This window comes from Mycteria americana, chromosome 12 (genome assembly GCF_035582795.1).
Source record: "Mycteria americana isolate JAX WOST 10 ecotype Jacksonville Zoo and Gardens chromosome 12, USCA_MyAme_1.0, whole genome shotgun sequence".
NCBI lineage: Eukaryota > Metazoa > Chordata > Aves > Ciconiiformes > Ciconiidae > Mycteria > Mycteria americana.
Genome location: NC_134376.1, coordinates 13,046,008 through 13,070,362, shown reverse-complemented (window position 1 = coordinate 13,070,362; position 24,355 = coordinate 13,046,008). Strand labels below are relative to the sequence as shown.

The following is a 24,355-nucleotide window of genomic DNA, read 5'->3' as shown; positions in this document are numbered from 1 at the left end:
ACGGCTTAGGGCACGTGCTTCCACTTTTCCGTGGAAATCCTGACAGGACAGGAGAAAACTGCGGGCTCCCCGGGGACTCTCCCGTTTCCTTGCAGGTGGCAGGTGGCTGGCGGGGGACGGGCCTCGACGGTGGAGGGCCGCGGCAGGTGCCGGGCCCTGGCGGGTGCCTTCCCAACCCGGGGGTCCCGGGGGAACGAGCGCTCCCGGCTCCGGCCCGCCCAGCGAAGGCAGGAGCCTGACGCGACTCGCGCCCACTCCCCGCTCCCTGCTCGGGTGACGGACAGCGGCCCGGCCCCGCCCCGCCGCGCCGCGCCCCGCCCCGGTGCCTGCTGGGACTTGCAGTCCGCGCGGTGCTGCCGAGGCGGGGCGCGGGACCGCGCTTCCCGGCGTTCTCCGCCCGCGCATGCGCCTTGGCGCTTGTGTGCGCCGGTGGCTGCCGCTGTTGGGGCTCCTTCCCGGTCTCCGCCCGCCCCTCGCTCGCCCTTCCCCGCGGGGCTATGAAGCCCTAGAGCCCCGCGGACCGTAGTGACCCTTCGCCGCCAGCATGTTCGGCCGCTCCCGCAGCTGGGTGGGCGGCGGGCACGGGAAGGCCGCCCGCAGTATCCACTCCTTGGATCACCTCAAGTAAGCGCGGCGCTGGCCGCGGGCTCGGGGGCAACTGTGAGGGCAAAGCGAGTCGGGGGGGGGGGGGGGGGGCTGTCGGGGGGAGCCGTGCTGCGGTCGGCTCTCCCAGGTTGTGAGGGGACTCGGAGGGTACGAGCCGGCGCGGGGGGAGGTAGGCGGACGGGCTCCGTCTGCGGAGCTGCTCGGGCAGGGTTTTCCCTCGGAGAGGGCTGCGGAGCGGGGCCGGGGTGGCTGGGAGGCGTCCCGCAGGAGAGCGGGTGAGGAGGGAGGCGGCTCGCAGGCGACGCTCCCCAGTCGCTCGCTCTCTCCTCGCCTGAGCGTTTTGGCGGAGCTCTCCCGAGCCGAAAGCTGCCGGAGCAATTCACCAGCGGCGAAGGAGGCTCTCTGTGCGGTGTGGGCCGGTGTCTTTCTCATGGAAATCTGCCTCTTCGTCCCAAAATACTTTCAGGGCAGACGCGGTTCTGTGATGTCATGTCACACTTATGGCCGCAATACGTGTTTGTTTGATTTTTAATAATGTCACAGGCTCATTCCGTGGAGTAGAGTGTAAGAGGTGATAAATACAGGAAATATCACATTCCTCTCGAGGGAGAACTTTGATTGTTTCCTGGTAGTGGCTAAGACGGGGAAGAGAGGAGCCTGGGCCCAGCCTGTAAACAGTATAGACCTTTTGAGGGGTGTGTGTGGGGATCTTAGTAGTTAGCAGTGATTCGTGGTAGTCAGGATGGTGGTTTTGCAGGTCCAGGGGATGTACCCTGGTTAGAGGGCTCAGCAGCTGGTGCAAAAGCAAGAGAATTGTAATGTTAGTCTCCGGAGTCTGATATCCTTGAATTACTGCTGACTGCAGAAGGTGGAATAGTTTTTTCTAGCTCTGCCATTGGAGAGTTGGAAGGATGGCAAGGGATAAACCAATTTTAAATTCTCTGTTCCATTTTAAGGGTTCCGCCATTGCGAGAAAAACGAGATCCACTGTTATAGCTTCTCTTTCTACTGAACAAGAAAAGGAGGTCATTAAGAGGGGAAGCATCTTCTAAATGAAATCACTGTGAATACATAGCTCATTAAGAAATAAGTGGCTGGTAGTTTTCAACGATTAGTCAAATTACAAGGAGGACATGAATGGGGTCTGACAGTAATGAGCAGGATGCACTTATACAAGATTTGGATCTTGCAATTACTTTATCAAGATGATTTATGGATTCTGGTTCTTGTCTCTAAACTGGAAAAATGTTCCAAACCATCAAGACTAATTGAAATGCATTACTTTTTACCAAAGACAGGGAAGTCAAGTCCATAAAGATAAAACTGATGAGGCAGCAGCACTGCAGAAAGTAATTTTGAAAGCATAGTAGGTCGGACTAGTAAGTCAACATGATCTGGCATTGCAGGAAAAAGGGGAAAAGTCATGCTCAGATATAAACATAGGAATGTTGTATTTGACATGCAAGGGGTAGTCATTGGATACTACTCAGTGCTAGTGGCGCTTTAGATCTATCTGGTTTTGATATGACACTTGAAGATAGGGGAAGAATGCTGATACATTATGAAATTTGAAGAAATTGAGTTTAAGTTTAGAAAAAGTAGGCTGGTGAGAGGGAGACTTTAGGATGTTAGAATCCTTCAGGCAAGAAAGACGCGATCTTATGTTCTCTCGGGGCCACAGAGGGTAGAAACTGTGATACCCTGTTCGATTTGCAGCAAAAGGGAATTAGGCTATAGGTGTTGTGGCTTGTGCTTGACTTCTTATCTGGGAATTGAAGTATATAGTTCTCTACTAAAATACTAGCTTTGGTTTGTTTGCTTTTTTGCATGTGATTTCTTTATGAAATCTAAAATGACAGTGTGTAAAGGACAGACAAGACCTTTGATCTGTTTAGACCATATACATTTTAAGTGTTTGTTTAGCTAGGCTTTATGAATTTCAGTTTCTGGCTAGATGTCAACAGCAAAGGTAGCTACCTAGTGGTAAAGTGGAATTTAGGGCTTTTCTAAGGTAGCAGTTGAAGTGGGTAAAGTAACAGAAGGAAAAAGAGCAAAGAACCTTCGTTTCGGGGTCATGAAGTTGATGTCAAGATTGTCAATCTAAGTCAATCTTGATGAGCTCACCATCTTGTGAGCTGTCTGCATTCTCATCTTTTCAACTCTTCAAAAACCCATGTTGTGTTCCATGTGAATGAGCTGAGTGGAACGCACCAACCTTGCTATTACAGGTTAGCTTAGCCTATAAAAGGCGTATTATGCTATGTTACAAGAGTGAAATTAGCCTGAGCTGTCCTTATGGGAATATTTTTATTTTTTAACATGCATAACGTAGGGTTTAGTCTAAATTGTAAGCAATACACCTGTTTAGTAATACTGAGAGAGTTACTGCTTTTTGTCAGTAAATGTTGGATCTGGAACTTCCTTTCCCATCAGCTTCAATGCAGTGTGTTTGAGGCTTGCTTTTGAAGTTTTACTATTCAGTCTTTCTGCAAACATGCCATAGAATGGATTGGCTAAAGGAAAATTGTGAGGCTGTTTGTATTAAGCGTTTTGATACAGTCTCTTGGTCTAGTGAAAACAGTTACAATTTAATCCAGCTTTCTAATACCTTGTTGAATTGTAATCTAGAGAGGCTATGAAACAGTACTATGCACTGCTTGAGTGCTTCTGACTATTATTTTTCAGAGAACTTGATATTTTTGTGCCCTTTGGTTAGTAATTGAGGGAATGTCAATAACAATAAATGGAGAAAGCCTAAATATTCTGGAAACAGGAGCAATGTTAGTGATTGCTTGTGAAAATGGTCTGAAATGACTTGTTTATCTTTACATGAGATTGTGTCTGAAACAAGGCTAGAATCCACTTCTTAAAGGTGGCACCCAGCATTTTCAAGTGAGACCTTTTTTCCCTCCCTTATATAGTCCTCTGCTCTGTTTATTATATGCTTCCAGTTCTAAAAGCAAATATATCAATGCTGTTTAGGCAACAGTCTGTCTTGCTACACAAACTTGAAGGTAGTGCTTTCTCATGAGCTGCGTGTTCTCCTCTTTCTCTTGTGGCCTACCTTTGCACATAAGCTCTCTTGTGTAGATCAGGGTTTCTTACAGTTCTCTTCAGTGGCTGACTGTGATAGTCACTGTACACTGTTTCTGCAGCTACACACCTTAGGAGCTGTGACCTATGGTTCAAGTATCAAGAAGTCTTTCATATGGCTCAGTTGAGGATAGTCTAAACTTAGCAGATGCATGGTCAGATCTCCTTGAGAGCATAACTGTTATCTTCTTTCCCCATCTGTCTACAAACTTTGACTTTGCATTGGAATGGATGAAGAGGATTTACATCATTTTTCACAGTAGTTAAGTGGTGATACCTTAACCATTTCTGAAGAGTTCATCTGATGGTATCTCTGGTGTTCCTGCTAAAATGAAAGGCTTTGGAACTTAAGTTTAGTATCATTGTTTCTAGATGCAAATTTTTTTCCTACTTTTCTAAGAGGTATTTTACATAGCCCTGTTGTTACCTTCAAGTACATTTCCCATTGTTGCTTCTACACTTGGTATTTTAATTGCATACTAATTGCACAAAAGGTTTTATACCATCAGAGTTGGGTGCTGAACATTTCTCATGACTTGGTCAGAGGTAGTGTCCATAAACATGTATGGTAGAAGACTTGTTTCATAGCTGATTCATTTCTGGAACTACTGCCCATGCTATAGATCGAGTTTCCTCTATGAGAACAATATGTAATTACATAGTTGCAGGCAGCATGAAGAAGCAAGCATGTTATGGTTAAGTCTGGGGTTTTTAAATTTGAGTGCTTGACTTCCTAAACTCTTACCTATTTTAGTGTACTTTTGTAAGTAATAAATAGGAAAGTCATGAATACGCACTTTCTATATTAATGAGTTATTATGTTATCCCTTTGAGCATGGTTTCTTACCAGAAAAAATGTTCAGAATTTTGTCTTGTTAAGTTGCTGGCAAAATCTCCCACTGTTTTTGATGGTGTTAGGTGCTTTGACACTTCCTGCATGGTGGGTTTTTGTTAGGTTTTTGTTTGTTTGAACCCAGTCTTCAGATATAGATAGATAGAGATGAGAAAAACCTCCTCTTTGAGGGTTTAGCATTTTGGACCACAAACTTGACCTCTTTATAATCAGCATTTAAAGACAGGCTTTAAGGATTTATGTAAATATAAAAATAATGGGTTTGTGTGATACTTTATATTCTCTTGATATGGTATGTTGCATGCCTGATAAGAGAAACAAGTATGTGCATGCTTTCTCATTCATTTTCAAGTAAGTAGATAAAGGAATACCTTGAAAGTGAAGCCCAGCTTTTCTCTAAGTGCATCAGTGTGTTAGCAAATCAAGGAACTTTGCAGTAATGTTGATATTAAGTAAATTAATTTGTAGTTAATATATTCCTGACTATTAAATGTTTCTTGCTTTTTGCATCTGTAATGCTCTAAGTTGCATAGACTACTGAGGTGAGGTAATAGCATGTAATTCTTCCCACTGCTTCCCATTTGCGGAGTTCTGTTGGGCTAAACTTTATTCTCAAGTTTGCATAATGTAATTTATTAATGCGAAATACATGTTCACAGATGCAATAATTTATATATGACTTCAAATAAATAGACTAAAATATGTGAAGTAGTGTAGCATTAATTACTCTCTTTAACTCTCTCAGGAAAAATACTTACAGATTGCTGTGGAATGAACTGTTCTGATTTAATTGCCTTCTGTCTTCAGCTGTTCACTGTTCATTAACTGATGTATGCTTAGAGCAGTGACTTAGTTCTTGCTCTGTCTTTTGATTCACTGTCCTGATAATACATGTAGTGCCATAATGGGAAGTTTTTGCAGGGCTTGTGTGCCGTGTGCTCTTTTAGAAGGCCCTGAGAATTATCACAGGTGGGCAGACTTAAACTCCCACATCTTCACTGTAAGCCATCACACTGTCAGTCTCCATAGAAGGAATCTTGAACCATGATCCTCAGATTAGTTGAAGAGGATTTGCGGGTGCTCTTTGACTTGCTGTTTAGTGACTTCTGTTACAGTACGCCACGTGACCAGGCAGTTACGACTGTAGGAGATAGCTATGAATCAACTTTTCCTAAAATGGTTTCAATCTGAGCAGTTTCTGTTCTGGATTTGGAAAATAAGTATTGATTTGAGGGGAGAAAACAGCATGAAGAGGGAGAGAAAATTTTTTACTGACACGAAAGAGTATGAGAAGCGAATCTTTTTCCCCCTCGTGCTATCTCTTCCCTTTTTCTTCCTCTTTCCTCTGCTGTCTGGTAGGTTAACCTTAATATGATGTAGGCTTTATCACATTGCTGATTGGGAGGGGGGGAGGGAGCGGGAGGGTGGGCAGGGAAGGGAGTATGCGGCATGTCAAGTTTGTTAAAACTGTGAACTTCTGAGAGTTGTTTACCTTTCGGTGTCCTTGTGCAGTACTCAACACAGTAAAATCGTTATTTGATGATTAAGCAATATCAAGATCAGCAAGCATATAGCATTTTACCGTAATAGCATAATAAACTTCTCTGAAATAGCTTCTGCTTCCTGCATGGCTTATGAGGACAGACTCTGTCTTGCAACAAGTCCTGTGAAGCTCTGGCCAACTGAGTGGCAGCTCAGTGTTTGAAGAAGGTTCCCCAAACCAAATTTTGCAAACTTTAATTAAACCGTGAATATGATCAAACTTTTTCTTTATTGAATACAGGCATGAAAAAGGTTCTGAAACTAGGTAATATCTTGTTTTGTCTTCATAAGGCTGATAAATAGGTGGAACAGCCTGATACGTGTGTTCAGTTAAATGGCATTTTAGTCTGCAGCTGCATGTTTGCCCTGTGCAGTGATTCAGTTTCTTAGTGTAGATAAAATTGATGGGAATACTGTTTTTTGAAATGTGATTTCAAGTCTGTTTTTTACCTAAACTTCTGAAACTTACTTTAAACCAGACACCCGAAAATTTTCTTTTAGAAATGCACAGTGTTTCCTGGAACCCTACAGTAGCTTGGCAAAATTGTTTTTTCTATCTTTTACATAATAGCTACTTGAGGCCTTTGGGTCTGTTGCTTAAAAATTAGCTTCTTGAACTTCTGGACTCCTGCATTGTACTAATAAGATTCCTAAAATTTCAACCTGAATCACTGAACAAACTTTCATGGAATCCAAACCAATAATGATAGGCTGCCCCAGAGTCAGGACATGCAGGCTGTTTTCCCAAAAATAGATTCTGGGAGTTTTGATTAACTCCACTTTTCATGGGGAGGTTGATAGTATGGATCTGCCTTCCTTCCCAAATGTTTGTGAGTGTATTGCGCAGATAATCCTGAATGCTCAGGTGTTACTCCTGGTTTTCAATGGATTGCAGTATAGCAATATATGATCTGTGTTCAGTAATCTAAACTCTTGCAGTTTTAAAATGACACTAAATTCCTCTGATTGTATTTTTTATTTAATTACTTTCATAATTGTGCACCTTTCTTACATCCATCCTTTTTCTTTATTACTATATAAAAGCAAAAAAAAAAACCCAGAGGGGAGAAAAGCAGTGGTGATTCTTGTGCTTTTATTAGAATTTGCCCCCCTGCCTTTTTTTTCTTTTTTTTTTGACAAAGGGAAGTAATGTTTGATGTAACATCTTATTTGGGGAAAAAAAAAAGAGAAATGTGCTTCCTTGACTGAGTAAAATTCTGAGACTTAACAATACAAGCCTGTCAAATTTTATTTAGCTTCCTGTCACCTGTGTAATATAGACATACTTTTTTTTTAAACTTCACTGGACAGACATAAACTCTTGCCCTTTGAGATGGTAAAGCTGGAATTTGCCACCTTTCCAATCAGTATTTCTATGCTTGAAGGGCCAGAGACCTGGTGGTTAAGCTTTGCCAAGATGAATGCATAATCTTTGACAGTCCTGATTATTAACCATCATGACGTGAGTCTGTAAAGTGTCTCTGCAGACAAGACAAGGGATCTAACTTTTCTAGTTAGATCTGCATGTGCCTCTTTCCAGAATTAGACTTTCCCATATCAGCTACTGCATGCTTACCTGCTTCTTCTATTTCTCCTTTTTCTTGCTCATCACTCCTTTGACTTTAACATACTTCCAAAGAAATTCACTAGGTTGCCATAAGAGGCACCATGGGACAAGTGTTACATGATTTCTAATCCTATGTTAGCATATGCATAAGCATTCATAACTCACCTGGCTAGTTATGGATTTGTTTTGTTTGTCACATATTCTGTTTAACAATTACTTTTCTCTCTGCATCAATATTAAAAGGAAACTTTAGGATTTTAAAATTGTACAAGGATTAGATATAGTGTGTGTGTATGTGTTTGTCTACATTAAGTTACAGTGACTAAAGACAAACATGGTGCATGTGAAAGTGGCAGGATAGCATATTATTTGTAATTATTTTTTCTTTTAGGTACATGTATCATGTTTTGACTAAAAATACAACAGTAACAGATCACAACCGCAACCTGCTGGTAGAGACTATTCGTTCTATAACAGAGATCCTTATATGGGGGGATCAGAATGACAGCTCAGTATTTGAGTAAGTACTTCTAAGCAATTTTGACTCTGGTTTTGTTTTTGAAGAATGATTAGAGTTGCATAGAGATAGAGTTCAAAATGTTAACTCTTCCAAGACTGTATTTCATGAATGTAGGTAGAAAGTTGTGTCCTGTAGTAGACACATAAGCAGGATCATATTCTTGTCATACAAAGAAACAGAGAATTCACTTCTGTTAACAAAAATGTGTTCCAAGTCCAGAGCCCATTCCATGTACTGCTTTTGTTTGACTCTCAAATCTTTGATATAAATACAAAATCTAACCTATTTTAGGGCCAAGATTTACTCAGTACATCTATTAATATCATATGACTTTAATTTGTTCACTTCAATTTTTATGAGATACTACATATAGATATGTTATTTTAGCTATGATATTTAGAGGTTTTGTTCAGATGTTATTTTAATCCTCATAAAATAGCATGATAGAAAAATGAACTTCAAAACAAATATTCACAGTTGCAAATCTGGCTGTATTAATGCCCATTGCTTGGCTGTTTGCTTCAAGACAGTTGCTCTTTTATAAAGGCAATTTGTGATTGAGATAAGTAATGCTAAGGTGTTTGGTGTTTTTTAATTACTTATTTAGGGAGTGGTTCTTTTTACAAGATAATTTCAACATGATTGGGTTATGATGTGGACTAAGAAAATTAACTTATTCTGATTATTCATATCTATACTGTAACTCCATCACATTCCTCACTGTCTTGTCCGCTTGTGAGAATTTTAGGAATGAGGAGTTTTTTCTGTAGCTAATGTAAAAAAATTTTCATAGATATGTATTTGTGATGTCCTGGTAGGAAAGAGTCCACACTGTTCTCTTTAAAATGCTTGCTTCTGGTGTGGAAAAAAAAATAATTAAAGTGGATCAAAAATAACGTCTACAGTGTTGAAGACAAAAAGTGTGTTAGCTTAAAAGGGGCAAGTGAATAAAATGTAACCTTCATTTAGAGGCTCTCCCCTTCAAAATTATGATTGAAAAGTAGGGAAGCTGCCTGATAAATTAAATATACTAAAAATAAAATAAAGGCCCTGATTTCTTGACATCCCTTTTCTGCATAATTTGAATGTTTAAGCACCCTTGTTAGTATTTAAGGTTTTTGGAAGATATTCTTCTGTTATACAGATAAAACTTTGCGAAATAATTCTTCATAAATGTGAAACATGCTGTTTATCAAACTTGCTTAGAATTGTCCCTGATCCTAGTAAAATTATGTTCCTGTTAAATACAGCAAGTGACTTAATGACACCTCTATTTTATTTCAGCTTTTTCTTGGAGAAGAATATGTTTGTTTTCTTCTTGAACATCTTGCGTCAGAAGTCTGGTCGTTACGTGTGTGTACAGCTTCTGCAGACTCTCAACATCCTTTTTGAGAACATCAGTCATGAAACATCACTGTGTAAGGGCACGCTTTTAAACTGTTTAGGCTTAAATGATCAAGACTTGATTGAATTCCCTTCCATTTAATGAAATTTAGTCCTAGTGCCCCTTCACAGAAGAACTATATGAATTCCTAACAATCTTTTTAATTGAGCACTATTGAAAATACATTGACTCCAAAGTACCTTTTAGTGTAAATTTTCAGTAGTACAAAAGTAGTTGTTTAGCACTACTGAAACACTTATGTACTGTATTTCAAGGGGTTCTTTAAGTCAGCAAATTAGTTGTGGTCTGAAATGTTTGCCTTGCTGCTGTAGATTATGTGGTGGAATTTTGTTGTATAATTTGTACTGGAACTGTTCTGATATCATTGGGGCTGGCATCCAGCCACTTGTGTTTACTTCAAGGTTTTTAGAAACATATAAAGAAGACAGAGAATTAATAGTTAAAGTACTCCACAATTATCATGAAGAGAAAGTCATCTTTAAGCCTTTGAGAGTTTATGATTTTGGGAGGAAAAGAAAGTTGTTCTAAGTGTTATTAGCTGCAAAGCCTACATAAATTGAGGAAGGTGAAGTATATTCTCAGTTGTCTTGTTCTTGGGAGCAAAGACCTTTGTAGGGAACAGTTTCCTTGTATTACTGCTTGAAGCCATCACTTGAGTTGTTTGGCTAAAAATTGGGATCTTCAAGCATCAGGTAGTTTGTTGCTAGCTGGTACTTTAAATACAGCTAGTTAGTATAACGATTTTTTTCTTTCTGTTAACCTGTGTGATGTCTCTTATTTTTTCAGACTACCTGCTTTCTAATAACTATGTAAATTCTATTATTGTCCACAAATTTGACTTTTCTGATGAGGAGATCATGGCTTATTACATATCATTTTTGAAAACTCTTTCCCTGAAACTCAACAATCACACAGTACATTTCTTTTATAATGAGGTAAGTGAAGAAAGAGTTGCAACATAATGATGAGAGGACTGTAATTAGAAATTGATAGCAGGTTGGCATATATTCCATTTAGTCTCTTGTCTCAGCATGTCCTGCATTTATTTTTATAATGGTAATATCAGTGATTGAGAATTCATCTGTGGGGGTCTCTGTAAAAGCTTGATAAAGAAGGTCTTTGTCATCATACAACAGTAATAAAATCAAAATCTGGAAGTGAGTGTTATATTGGACTGTTTCAGTAGCTCTGAAGTCTACTTCCCTGAGAATTCAACTTGTTTATGCCTTGTTTTCTTGTACTTTTATAAACAGGGTCTTTTCTGTTGCATCACTTGGTTCTAAGAGGCTTAGTCAAAGTCTAAAAAGCCTGAGTAATCAAAGGCCAAAGTTGAAATGGATTTTTCCTCGCTCCATTCCACATTTTGCCAGAAGAGGGCGTTAAAGCACTGAATATGTGGAGAGTTAACATGGAAAGCTCTGACACTTAAAGCGTTTTATTTTAATGCAGAGCTACAAATACAGCTGACTGTGCATTGTAAAATCATTTCGATTACTGAAGTAGAAGGTAAAAATATCAGAGTAATACATGGAAAAGATTTTTCATACAGAATCCCAACAAATACTCTCTACATGTTTTGCTTAATTCATAAATACTTTCTTTCCTCTTGTTACAGCACACTAATGACTTCGCTTTGTACACTGAAGCTATTAAATTTTTTAACCACCCAGAAAGCATGGTCAGGATTGCTGTTAGGACTATAACTTTAAATGTCTACAAAGGTATGCTCTTTATATATTTAAAAAGGCACGTGTACAAAATGCTTGTTTCATTGTAGTTTAATTTTCAGTTATTTACATTTAAGGGTTTTCTGTCTGGTTTATGAGACTGAAAAGTTTAGCATGTTGACATTCTTCAGATATGCATTTTGGTTTTTATGAAACAGAACCCCAAACCTACAGTACCTACTTGTAAATAATATTGTTTCCTCACAGATGAAACTGGTTTAAAAAAACCAAAAGAGTATCAAGCATACTCAAGGAACTTTAGCTTCCCTTCCAACAGAGATCAGAATGTGACTGTATTTAAAAAACAAACAAACAAATGAAAAATCCAACCCAAAACCAAAGTGCTTTATGAATATCAAGTAGTTTTTACTTATGAACTTGAGCTTCATAATGTATGAAGCAGTAACCTTGCTGGCTACATTGGGCTACATTGTTTCCTTTTGGATTTGAAGTGCATTAGAATATGACTGTAGAGGTCTTAGGTGCTGCAGTCACTTCAGTCTAAAGAAGAGCTAGACCATTCCCAGAGGTGCTCACTGAAGGCCAGGAGGCTGCAGTCACAAATTCCTGAACTGGACATTCCAGTAGAACATAAGAAAAAAACCCCAAAACTTCACTGTGAGAATAGTTAAGCACTGCAACAGGTTTTCCAGAGAAACTGAGGAATCTGTATTGTTTGAGATCTTCAAAACTCAACAAGGGTCTTAGCAACTTACTTGAACTTTGAAGTTAATGCTACTTTGAGAATGGGTTTGGACTAGACAACATCCAAAAGTCACTTCCTCCTGAATTTTTCTTGGGGTCTATAAAAACTGGAGTAGACTGAAAATATCACAGTGATCTCTGTAGAAAAATTGGTGTGTATTCAGTACTTCTACCTCTGAAATCAGCATGTTGTAAGGTAGTATGTATTATGGAATATGTTCATGCAGGACTTCTTATTCTTTAATCCATTTTAAATTAAATTACATTTTGAATTTACACAACTTTCTATCAATTAAGAGAACTAGTGATTTGATGACAATCTTTATCATAAAAGAATATAAGATCTATTTTAAAACAATGAACAATTGGCTTTGTAAATAACTGGATAGCCTGCATAGCAGATAGGTTCTTTAGTGTTGACTGCAAGGGACAAAATGTCTGTCTCTTATATGTTGAGAAATGGGGACTTGGTACTTGTTTTCTACCTCAAGGAGCTGTAAACGCAGATATGAGCTCACAAAAAGAGCAAAGTGCAGGCTTCATATCCTATTTGTTATATATTTATGTAACTAAATTTTTTTATGGTAAAAAAATGTACTCATCTAGAATTTTCATTGAATGTTGTGATATAAAGTTTAGAGTTGAAAACACACAGCTCAGATGTTCAGGTTTCATAATTTTCTGACTATCCATTTCTGTATATTCTGATCTAAGACCTACCCTGTATCTTTTAGTTTAGATGCTTTGTGCTTTAGCTTTTTAAACCCTCTTGGAGGATGTCGCTATCCCAGTTCCTAATCCTTTTAACTGTTGTCTGTTTCTTTTGCCCTTCCTTCACTGATGATTCCTGTGTTCCTTAATGCAGTGTCATGTAAGTCTAACTAGCTTGACTTTCAGCATTACTGCTTTATTCTTACACTTTTTTCTTCTTTTTAATAAAGAATGTACTAAAAAAAGCTTTCTGAATTCCACTAGATTTATTTATCTTCAGACCTATGTAAATATATCAATATTAGGCTCATTCAAGCCAATTAAGAATTGATATGACGCTTTTGTAGATGTCCATTTCACGCATAAGATCATGTCAGGTATATACTTGTATGAAAAGCTAGCATGTAATCAAAATTCAAAAGATACTTTGTTGTATTTCTTAAAAATTAATTTCAAAAAAGGCAACTGATTTTTCTTTTTGACAATTTCTCTTCAGTGGACAACCAACCTATGCTGCATTACATTAGAGATAAAACTGCTGTCCCTTACTTCTCCAACCTCGTTTGGTTTATTGGAAGCCATGTGATAGAACTGGATAACTGTGTGCAGACTGATGAAGAGTAAGTTTTTACAAATGCTGGGTATTAAATGGAAATGCTTTTCCCAGATGTTTATACTCTCCTTTTTATGTGTAGTAGTCCAGTTAAGTTGGTTTCTGAATACGTTCCCTTGTAGACAGTTCAAGCTTTTCATTCTTACGAAGTTTTTCAGTGATTTTTTGAATTAATAGTGGTTAGTGCTGTGTGCCCTATCTGTGCTAATATCCGTACAAGTAAATTAGTGTTTGGCAACGTGCTTTTTCTGCATCTTTGATTTAATTCTGCTAAATTTAGTAGGTATTCAGAAGACACAAAAGGTATTTTGTGCTTCTCAGTCCTATTAACTTTGTTTTTTTAATGTTCCTTTTCTGTGTATTATCTCAGTAGAACAGCTTTCTGAAAAGATTCTAGGAGAAAAATTTAAACTGGAAAGGTGAACTTTTTTTTTAATACATGAACTGTCAGATCTGAAATTCCTGTGTAATATTCCACTATCAACTACAGAAATATTTTGTTGATTCAGGTTATTCTTGGTTTGCCTTCCCACCCCTACCTTAGAATGGGTGGCTGTTTCTTGCTTTCTTAAAGTGGAGAGGTAGATGTTGTATTTAACATAGAGTTCTTCTTTATTTTTGGAAACAAATCTTACCATTTTTTATGGTTGGCTTGTGAAAAGACTCTGGCAGTGGAAAGCAAAGTTTTGTAAAAACATTGCTTCTGAAAATTTGGGGAAAAACTTTATATGTGCATCCTAAAGCACATATAAGCCTGGATACTGTTTGCTAGCTGCATTAGTTGACTTTACTGAAAACATCTTCTTTATGCAGTCGATCTGCACAAGGTGATCTGCAGAAGGGATGTACATTAATTCTTTCCTTAAGTTTTTAAGACTTTGACAATTGATTATATCTGAGACTTTCTTTCTGCTCTCTTTTTCAGGCACAGAAATAGGGGTAAACTGAGTGACCTGGTAGCAGAACATCTTGATCATTTACATTACCTTAATGATATCCTTATCATTAATTGTGAATTTTTAAATGATGTGCTGACAGACCACCTACTTAATAGGCTCTTTCTTCCCCTGTATGTGTATTCATTAGTAAATCAAGATAAGGTAAGCTAATACCTGCAAACAAGTCTCAAAGGTATTACTTGCTTTCAGTATGCATAATGATTTGTTCAGCAGGTGTGTTCTGTAGTAGGGTTAATACTGTTGGTATCTGTTTGTGTGTTTTACATGAATCAGCTTAAATAAGGTGACTGTAGAGGAAGTACCCTGAGACTGAATTTAAGAGCAGAATAGATGAAATGTTATTCACCAAACAAATACTGTTTTGGATGACATGGTTGTTAAATGCTAACGATAGTGGAGATGAGAAGAGCTGCAAATTTGGAGCTGGGTTTAAATTTCTCTGACACTGGGAGATATGCAGTTTCCTTTTCTGATGTGGTAACTTGTCTCCTGGCAAAAGCAGATTATAATACCTTTTCCCAGTATTATACGCACAAATTTTCCATTGTGTGAAAATCCACTCCAGGTAGAAAATATAAACATATATAAACATTTGGTTTTGATTCTTGTATTTGCAAATAAGCTGTGTTTGAATGTTATATAGCTGAATTTATTTTTAAAGCATAGCCTTTAAATTTAGTGGAAACCTAATTTTTAATGAAATCGAAACGGTTCTTTTAAAACCTGTACAGGTTCCTGTGTTCACTTGTCTTTAAAAAAAAAAAAAAAATACATTCACTGTTCAGTTTATTCCCCTCCCCCCCCCCCCCCCCTTCTTAATCTTCTGTACTGGTGTATGTTCTTAAGATACATAGTGCTTTGTGAATTTCAGCATACTTTCATTAACCAGAGGTTGGGTTTCTTGCAAGTTAGTGAATTCAGTATATTGCATGTGCACTGAAGATTGAATAACAATCAGCTTCTTGTCTTGCCATTGATAAGGCCATTGAAATAGGGTGAAGCAGACTTACTAACTTTTACTTTCATTTCAGCTATTCTAACTCTTTCCATTCACGCATGTACAAAAATCTGCTTGTCCTCCTGTTGTCAGGCATCTGTGTCTATTATCATGAGGTCAGAGATATTTGCAATCGTAAAATTGGGCTGTTCTTACCTCTTAAGATAACTGATGAATTTATTTGGTGATGGTTTTTAAAGTTATCACTAATTTATTTTTAGAAACATTTTCATTACTACTGGTATATAAATTTAGCACTGTTGTGCTCAAGTTATACTTCAAATATTTTTGTCCAATGTGATTTACTTCATTTAGAGAAGTGTTTGTCAAGAACGTGTTTTTATTATGTGGGTAGTATTTCATTGTTTCTGAATAGCTAATTTTTAGAGCAGACTTTAATGAATGTTAACTGAGAAGTACTTTTTGAAGGAATAGTAGCATAGTGAAAACCAACATACTTCAGATACTCATCTGTTAAAGTTAAGTTACTGAAGTGACTATGAAAGAAGACAGTGATCAGTAACGATTTTTTTCAGCATGTGGAGTAAGGGATATGCTTATTTGAAGAGTCTTCATTTGAAATAGTTCACAAGAAGTGAATGTTAAAGAGCACAATGCTTTCTGAACATTTTGTAGCAGAATGTGGAACAATACAATATGAAAAGTTTTGTTTTAAATAAAGTATTAAACAGTGTAAACGCTTTAACTTTGTATAAGTAAATCAGCATTTTTCATAACATTTTTTCCATAGGGTGGAGAGCGTCCAAAAATAAGTCTCCAAGTTTCTCTCTATCTTCTTTCTCAAGTAAGTATTTTAAGTATTTTGTCCTATTTCAGAACATGTTTTGTAGTAGTGTTATGGTTTATAAATTACTGTATTTTCATCTATTTTGGCAAAGCCATTAAAGACAATTTGGCAAACGAAGTTTTAAACCTATCAGTTTCCATTAAAAAAAAAAAAAATTATTTGTCTTTTTATGGACAGACCAAATGGCTTCTTGAGTTAATATCATTCTTCTGAGGATCCCATAGCACAGGGTAGCCTTTAGAGAATTCAGTGATCATAGTTTATGTACGCCACCTGACAAATCGTGCATAATAGTCATGCAACATGCTAGGACAGAATTTAGTAAAATTGGAGGTGAAATTTAGATAGATGCTGTACTTCACACTTTGAATCTGCCTAAGCTATGGAAGATTCCAGGTTTGAATTTTCCTCTTTGAAAAATAGAGGGAGCAATGATCTCATGGGTTTTTCCGATTTTTTTTTTTTTTTTTTTTTAAAAAAAACCAAACAAAACAAAACCCAAACCAAAAAAAACCCCAACAAAAAAAAAAACACAAAAAACCCAACCCCCCAAAAAACCACCACCACCAAAACCTCAAACTTTCTTACAATTTGAATTTTATTATGCTTATACCTTAAATCTATAATTAAGTACTTGTTATTTCTTGTTCTTACCAGTCCCACCTCCTTTTCTTTCTGGAACTTATTTTCAAATGAAGAGAGTTTTACAGTCAATTTTTTTTTTTTTAATTTTTTTTTTTTTTTTACTGTAGAGAAAAATAATCTTTTCTCCCTGCAGTCTTTGGTGCATTGCTGTGAGGCTAGTTTTCTTAAATTACGTTCTCTGAAAATAATTTTGGCTTGTATTAATGGAATTTATACTTTTTTTTTCTTTGAACTTATGATTTTACATTAGTTGTTTTATTATGGTCTGGCCTATAATTTAATTTTTTTTTTTAAGAAGACAAGTGCTTGAGAGACTCGTACTAGCAGATGAAAATCCACTGCTCTGGATTTTCATCCACTGTTCACAAAGTGAACATGTAACGTACTTATGCCAAAACATGCCTGTGTATAGTCGAGCTACGCTTTCTGAATTAGAAGAAGCTTGAGTGATTTGTGAGGTTGTTCAAAGTATTTTTGAAGTGTGTTGTGGCTTTCCAAAGTTTTACATAAGTCACCACCTCATGCTAATAATCACTTCACTCTTGAATGTCTGGAATGGTTCTGACTTTAATCAGAAAACCTGTGGAGATCATGTTTAGCTAAATATTGTCAAAGCAATGATTTGGTTTACTGGTTTAGAAATTATTTGGGGATTTTTCAGCTAGAACCACTGCTTAGGGATCCAACTTTGATATTCCTGTGAAGAGAATGATATAAGCTGACATAAGGCTATTGTGGCTGGACCTGAGCCGGTTCTGTCCAGAAGCCAATTGTTTGCTGACTCAACCTTGTAAGCCTTGCCTCAAAATAGAGTGGTTAGTGTAAACAGAGAACTCTGTTAAAGCACCAAAGCACTTCTGGCTAAGTGCTTTAGTGTTATAGGTAGTATGGCCCTTATTCCTGTGTTATGTAGCAGCTTTGTAGCTAGACCATAATTCATTGTGATTTCATAGTCAGAAAAGCTGCTTCTGATCCAGTTCAGCCTATTGCATGACACTTACTTGTGAATCACTGCAAAGTAATTGTATGCACAACACAGAACTTACTGGAGTCCTGCCAGTTGTTGGCATACAAGAAGGTCTGTGGATGCTGTGTACCATAATTGGTTTGTGTAGTTTCTCAAAAAAATAATTTTCTGGAGCAGTTTTAATTTGGATTCCTTGCTAGAGTATCACACAACTTTCATCTCAAAGCTTATGAAGAGAGAATTTACATTTCTCAGGAGGAAGAGTATGAAGAATTATTAAAACTAGGTAGCTTAAAATGTAGAGAGAGGTCAAATGCCTGTAGAGACGATTATAGTCTCCTGTTTTGAAGTAGATTTCATGACCTGATGTGTTACCAATTGTACTTTACTGTATATGTAAACTTAAGATACCAGTTTAACAGGGTCAAAGAAGTATGTTCAGTGACTGAAATGGTGAAACTGTATGTGTTCTGTAATATATGTCTGATATTTCTTTCCACCCTTCTTTTAATAGGTTTTTCTAATTATACATTACGCCCCTTTGGTGAACTCATTGGCTGAGGTTATACTTAATGGTGACCTCTCAGTGTTTTCTTCTAAAGTTGAGCAAGATATACAGAAAAACTCAGTAAGTGGCCAACTAATCTTTAATATATATATATTTTTTTAGAGGCAAAGAAAATATTTGAAAAACAAAATCAGATATCTGGAAACTGGTAAACTAAGGTGATAGTGTTCAGGAGAGAAGAGCAGCAGTAGAAGATTTCAGCTTTTGTTTTTGCATATGATAGCAGAAAAACGCCCTGTGCAACTTACAGTATCATGTTCTTGTCAAAGTTGCAATATTTTTGTGCATACATATGTATTTCAGGTAGTGGTGTAAGAATGTGTAGGACACAAATTAGAATACTTAGTTGCTTCTGCAGGGATCAGACACTGCAAAGGCTTCCATCATTTTGATGGGACACTTTTGTAATCCAGTCTTCTGTGTTCAGTTTTTGTTATCAGCTCTTTGGTAGTGAAACAGAAATGAGTCATCACAACTTTCCTGTGAAATTATTTCCTTATGCAACTTGTAGTAGAAATGAGAGACTTAGAAAATATACCTGGCCTTATGGTAAATCCTTTGGATATAGAAGGAAATAAAGATTTTCATCTGAATATTCCCAGTGTTTTAGCTGTAAAACTGATCATCTCTGAAAGTGTGCATCAGTGTGCATAAGAGAATATAGACCAGCCACAAATAGATGGGAGTGCTATCACTGTCATTGCCCTTGTACCTTCAGATTTAGTCCTATGTAGGTGTTGCTAGATGCTGTTGTTAGTGTTTTTCTAAGTGTGTCATGTATATGATTTTTTCCCTTTTGTTGTGGATTTCACAGTTGTGAAATGGTTGCTTGTTACTTTTTAAGGGCCTATTTAGGGATGGTAATAAGAAGGGGGTATGACTTTCCTTTGGTTAAGAGCCTTCTGACTGTAGTTCTGTCTAAAGATTGAACATGTCCCCTAATGTCTGACTGGTCAGCAAAGAGTTACTGACTGTTTAATTTATAACAAGCAGTAGATTGGTTCTTATGCATGTTCTTTGCCAGCAGTGGCTACAGCTGAGAATTTCAAGGGAGAGATGTGCTTCAACTCTTCCATGATACAAGTCAACTTTTCCAAATTTCTTCCTACTGTGCAGCGGAAGCTGTGCCACCCACACAGCTATCGTAGCCAGTAGCTTTTGGGTTCTGGTATTTTGTACTGTTGACCTTGATATTTAGAATCTAATCTTTTTTTAGAAAAAACTACAGTGGAATGGTAGAGCTGACTGAATGCTTTAAGATAAAGCAGTCTCTTACTTGTGTTAGCAAATGTCTGACCTTCTGCTAGCTGCGTACTGAATGTCGTGTGTGTTACTTGTGCAGAAGCAGCTTTGTTACTAAGAAATTTGTGGCGAGAGGGTGGGGCACCAGTTGTTGCAGAAGTGAGATTTGCTGTCATAGTTACTGTACAGAGTTGCAAAATATCTGTAGCATATGTTTGTGTGTTTGGACTAATGTTAGGAATATTAGGGGTTTCCTATCAACTTCTGTTCATCTGTTCTCTTATGGTTGTAATTTAGGTTCTGTTTAGGTTGCTGCTTCTTACTGGTCTTAAAGATGTGTCCTCATAGCATGTAAACTGGGAATTCTGTCATACCTAAACAGGTAGTAAATAGGAGGAGTATTGACTTTCTAGGACTGACACTTAGTGAAACTGCTAGAGGTGGAGCTTTGTTACAGGGAGAGCAGAGTGGTGGCACTTCTGGTGTATGAGGAAAAAACTTCCATGGGAGAAACTTTAGTTTTTAGTAAATTCAACCATATTCTTCAGTGAAACCTTGGAAGGGAAGACCTGTACTGTCAGAAAGCCTACTGGTGGAGATTGGTTATTTGCAGAAAGAGCAAGGAGTAATCTTCAGCAGAAGAGCTCCATGCCCTACTTCCAATAAGGGGAGCTATCAAATGAGCTGCTCTCAATTGATGAGTATGAACAACTACTGCATATATTACATGGTGTTTTCTACTGATACACAACTCAATGCAATGAGGCTAAAGTCAGCTGTAGATATGGAGGCATAGCCAAGTAAAGGTGAGTCAGTTTCTTGTTGCACTGTGATAGGACCTCTTGAGCAGAAAATTGATTTTTGAACATTGTTAGCCGTTTCAGGGGCTGTTCTTTGGACTATAAGGTGTATCAGGATCATTGCAAAGTTATTACTGTGGTGTATTCTGTTGCAAAGAAATGATGAACTATTGAATAATGGAAGCTATTTCAGAAGCTACTTTAGAATTGCTTGTTCTGGGGTTAGTAGAGGAAAGTGATGAGCAAGTTTTTTAATTTACTTTTTGACTGAGTTTAGAATTGTATTTGTTTTTAAGTTAGACCCAAATTTATCTTTTACTACTTCCTTTCTGGTATAATTTCCCATGGTAATGATTCTGATACTCTCCTAAGCTTGTTGTTTTGGGGATATCTCTGTGTGTTACAGGGAGCCTCAGTTATCTCTAAACTCCTGCTCTGTACCTAACACTGCTCATCTCTTGTAACTCAGATGTCTTGATATATTTAAATTGACAGTGTAACTGTCAGTTTCTAACATGTAGTTTCTAAAACCCGAAGTAAGTAGAACCTCATGTCTATATTCATCTTCCTAATACAATGAATTAAAGTGGAATGAGGTGTAGAGAGTGTGGACTGAGATTGCCAGAAGCAGGGTCACGTGTCCTCATGATGGGAGACTAAATGAGTAAAGAATGCTTAAAAACTGAGAAGGGTTGCAGTTGGTGTGTATAAATGCAACATATCCAGAGTTCTTTAGGGCAAAAGAGCAATGGTAGTTGTCACAACAGGAACAAATGGTACTTTTTACTGGAAATCAATTTGTGAAAAAAGTCAGCAGCAGATCTAACTGCTGATAGCTTATGAATTGGCAATAACCTACCCATGGAGATCTGCTGAACATCATAGGGCAGTAATGATTGCCCAACCTCCATTCAACAGGTTCTCCACCTCAAAGTATAGCAAATTAAGATACACTTTTCTTTCTGTGTTTTTTCCCTATGTTTCTGGTTTTATGTGGCATCAGAAGAAATGCTAAGTCTTACCTCATGATGGGAGTTGATTATGTGTGACCAACAGAATGTGTTTAAACTTGTTAGCAGTCATCACACGAAGGTTTTACCTTACTTCCTGTGAGATCTGTTTTCCTGCATAATTCGGATGTGGGCCAGTTCTACCTATTTCATGCTTCTTGGTTTCTTGTTTAACCTACTTTCTCCTTCCCGTAAAAGTTGTTACTGGTACTGCCTTATTTTACCAGCAAACATTGCACAAGATAAGCCATAATTGAAAATAATGGTTGAAAGACTTTTAAAAAGCATAAAGTAGCAGTATCTCAAACTGTATAATCAACTTAGATAAACCATATACTATGTAAATGAATTTTAAGTCTGATTTTAGAATATTTTAAATATATAGCCTTGTTACATATTCTGTTCTGCTAAATATGTGTTGACTTTTTCTCAGCATTCTTTCTTGAGACAGACCAGACCATGGTTCACTGTTTACGTGCACATCACTGTCTACTGGTCTCTTCTGTTATTTTGCTCATATGGCTAACACCATATTAGAAATGCAAGGATGTTAAGTACATACATTCTTCATAAAGAAAGTAGCTACAGGGTTCTAGGAAGCAATTGTAAGAAGTGAGTGCAGCAAGGGGAAAATGCATTATGCGACTTGCATGCTACTTTTCTTTTTTCCCCTAAAGAATAGGACTTAATGTGTTCTTCCCTTTTCTTACGACTTTTCAGACCAGAAGCCATCAATAAAAGCCATCAATAATCTGGTTGTAACTCTCATTGTTTTATAACCTTCCTATGTTGCAGTTTGATCAGACTAAAAATATATCAGAGAGGTTACTGGGGGACGTGTGTCGTAAATTTCACATTGTGGGTTTTTTTGGTATTGTGAAAGATTCCTCCTACTATATGGTTTGTTTCAGTGCCAAGTGTAAGGTGACTTATGCAAGATTTCTATAAAACCTTTTTAAAATGTTAGAAGAGTCAGAGAAACATTTTGGCCTTTTGACTTGTAGAAGGCTTCTTCCCAGATCTTTTCATAATCTCTTATTTTTTATGTATAGGTGTTCCTTATTAAGTGAAGGGAGGGATTTTTCCAAACTTTTTCTCTGAGGTCTCCTTGATGCACTCATCTTCAATGCTTGTGGTACTTGAGTCACCTAAGGCAAGGAATGGAATCAATTTTGTATTTACTCTAATCTTACTTATTTTCTTTTGCTTGCCCTTAAATTTTTAAACCTTTAGCCAGCGTCAGCTAAATGTGGTTGAAGTACTGAGATCTGAAAGGTAATGAAGTTTCTGTAGCAGTCTTGTTCAGCATAAACCTGTGCTGGCAGGAAGCCCCCAAACCATGTGTTTAATTTCTCAGTAACAGAGAAGTTTGGCTGATCAATGTTTATAGCTCTGGGTGAGAGAGAACATGTACTCTGGTAATCCAGCTGGCAGGCCTAACAAGTGAGAAGGGAGCTCAAGGGAGGCAAGTGAGCTCCCTGAAGGGAGCTCAGAAACAATCTGCAAAATTGTAGGAAACCAAGTTTTGTTAGTTCTGCTAGTCGCAGAACTTCTTGTAGAACTGTCTTTCTGAAAGAATATATTGTTCTCTGTTACGATGGCACAGACTCTTGGAAATAACTTATTTCCTCTGGGAGAAATTTGTCATCTAAATTATTTTCTTGCTCTGTAAGTTAATAATCAGGAAAATCAGGTATTGATTGAATACTGCTTGCCTTCTTGTCCAAAAACAGTGTTTTGACTTGAAAGATAAACTTTTGATATCTTTGAGTAGAACACAAGTATATTGAAGTCTAACAAATGAAGTGGTGTTGCTTTTCTGGACTTGGTAAGTCCATGTCTGGAGGCCCAAAAAAGGTTGATGTCAGTGCCATTTGTTCCTAGTTGATATAGGGACTAGTATGCTGTTGAGGGGAGCTTAAGATTCAAAAAAGGCTCGTGGCGTAGAGCATTGGGTTGTGTCCTTGCTGCTGCCAAAGGCATTTAATATTAATACATTGCTGTCAACACACATTTTGAATTTTGCTGCCTTTACCCTTTTTGCAAAAGGTGTCTTAATTTTATATGTACTAGCTGTCTCACCTGTTAAGAAAGTTCAAAGACGGGAAAAAAATTAATAAACTTCTATTGATGAAATAGGTAGTTCTATATCTTCTTGTCTCAAGATGGCATATTTTTTAATTATAGATCTTTAGGATATAAGTGGTATGCTAATTTACGTTCTAAAAATGCTTTTTTTATATGAACTGAAGTTTCTTTATCAATTAGAGTTAAAAATGTCTTGCTGCAACTCAGTGTAAACTCTTCAAATTTATAGGCAAAGTCAAGTATCAGATGTTTCATAAAACCAACAGAAACACTTGAGAGGTCTCTTGAAATTAACAAACAGAAGGGGAAGAAGAGGGTGCAGAAAAGACCCAACTATAAAAATGTTGGTGAAGAAGATGAAGAGGAGAGAGGATCTGAAGATAACCAAGATGACCTAGATAAAACTAAAGGTACAGAAGCGAGTTCAAAGGGCATCAGAACAAGCAGTGAAAATGAAGGTGAGTATACCAGCAAAAAAAAATGATGCTTACAATTTGGATACTTTTATTTACTGTATGGACCTAGGTGTGATCTGTTACATGAATTACTCTCTTGTTGCACTAGGTAAACATGGAACTATTAAATTTGTTTCAGTCTTTGGCTGTGTTTTTTTTTCTCATATTAAATCATTCTGTCAGAACATGTACTTATAATCTGATCAAAAACTATAAAAGTGTTTTCATATCTTCCTGTAGTCTTTGGCCCTTATCACAAATGCATGCCTTGCACCTAGGTGTACATGATTATGGGGGACTTTGTAAGTAGACTTCACAACTTTTGTAACTTTTCCTTTTGTGGTAAGGCAAATGGTGTAGCCACTTCACCTTTGTAAGACTGTCAGGAGTATTTGATATATGTTTCAATGATAAAATTCAACAAGTGTGCTAAAAATGCCAGTACATGGTAGAAGATGATATTAAAGACTTCAA

The 24,355-nt window shown here is 37.4% G+C and overlaps 1 protein-coding gene across 7 annotated transcripts in view; it reads left to right on the top strand.

The window, feature by feature from the left end:
- The first annotated feature begins 418 nt into the window (after nt 1-418).
- The window catches only part of CLEC16A (C-type lectin domain containing 16A), a 91,033-nt gene continuing 67,096 nt past the window's right edge, over nt 419-24,355 (top strand). For all 7 annotated transcript variants that reach the window (XR_012777662.1, XR_012777663.1, XM_075515519.1 and 4 more), the window contains exons 1-10: nt 419-624; nt 8,053-8,181; nt 9,466-9,599; nt 10,373-10,521; nt 11,202-11,307; nt 13,226-13,349; nt 14,268-14,442; nt 16,050-16,103; nt 18,233-18,346; nt 23,656-23,884. Coding sequence is in view for 5 of the 7 variants with exons in the window: in XM_075515519.1 (XP_075371634.1) it covers nt 545-624; nt 8,053-8,181; nt 9,466-9,599; nt 10,373-10,521; nt 11,202-11,307; nt 13,226-13,349; nt 14,268-14,442; nt 16,050-16,103; nt 18,233-18,346; nt 23,656-23,884 (1,294 nt within the window). In the remaining 2 variants the exon portion in view is untranslated. The remainder of the gene's footprint in view (nt 625-8,052; nt 8,182-9,465; nt 9,600-10,372; nt 10,522-11,201; nt 11,308-13,225; nt 13,350-14,267; nt 14,443-16,049; nt 16,104-18,232; nt 18,347-23,655; nt 23,885-24,355) is intronic.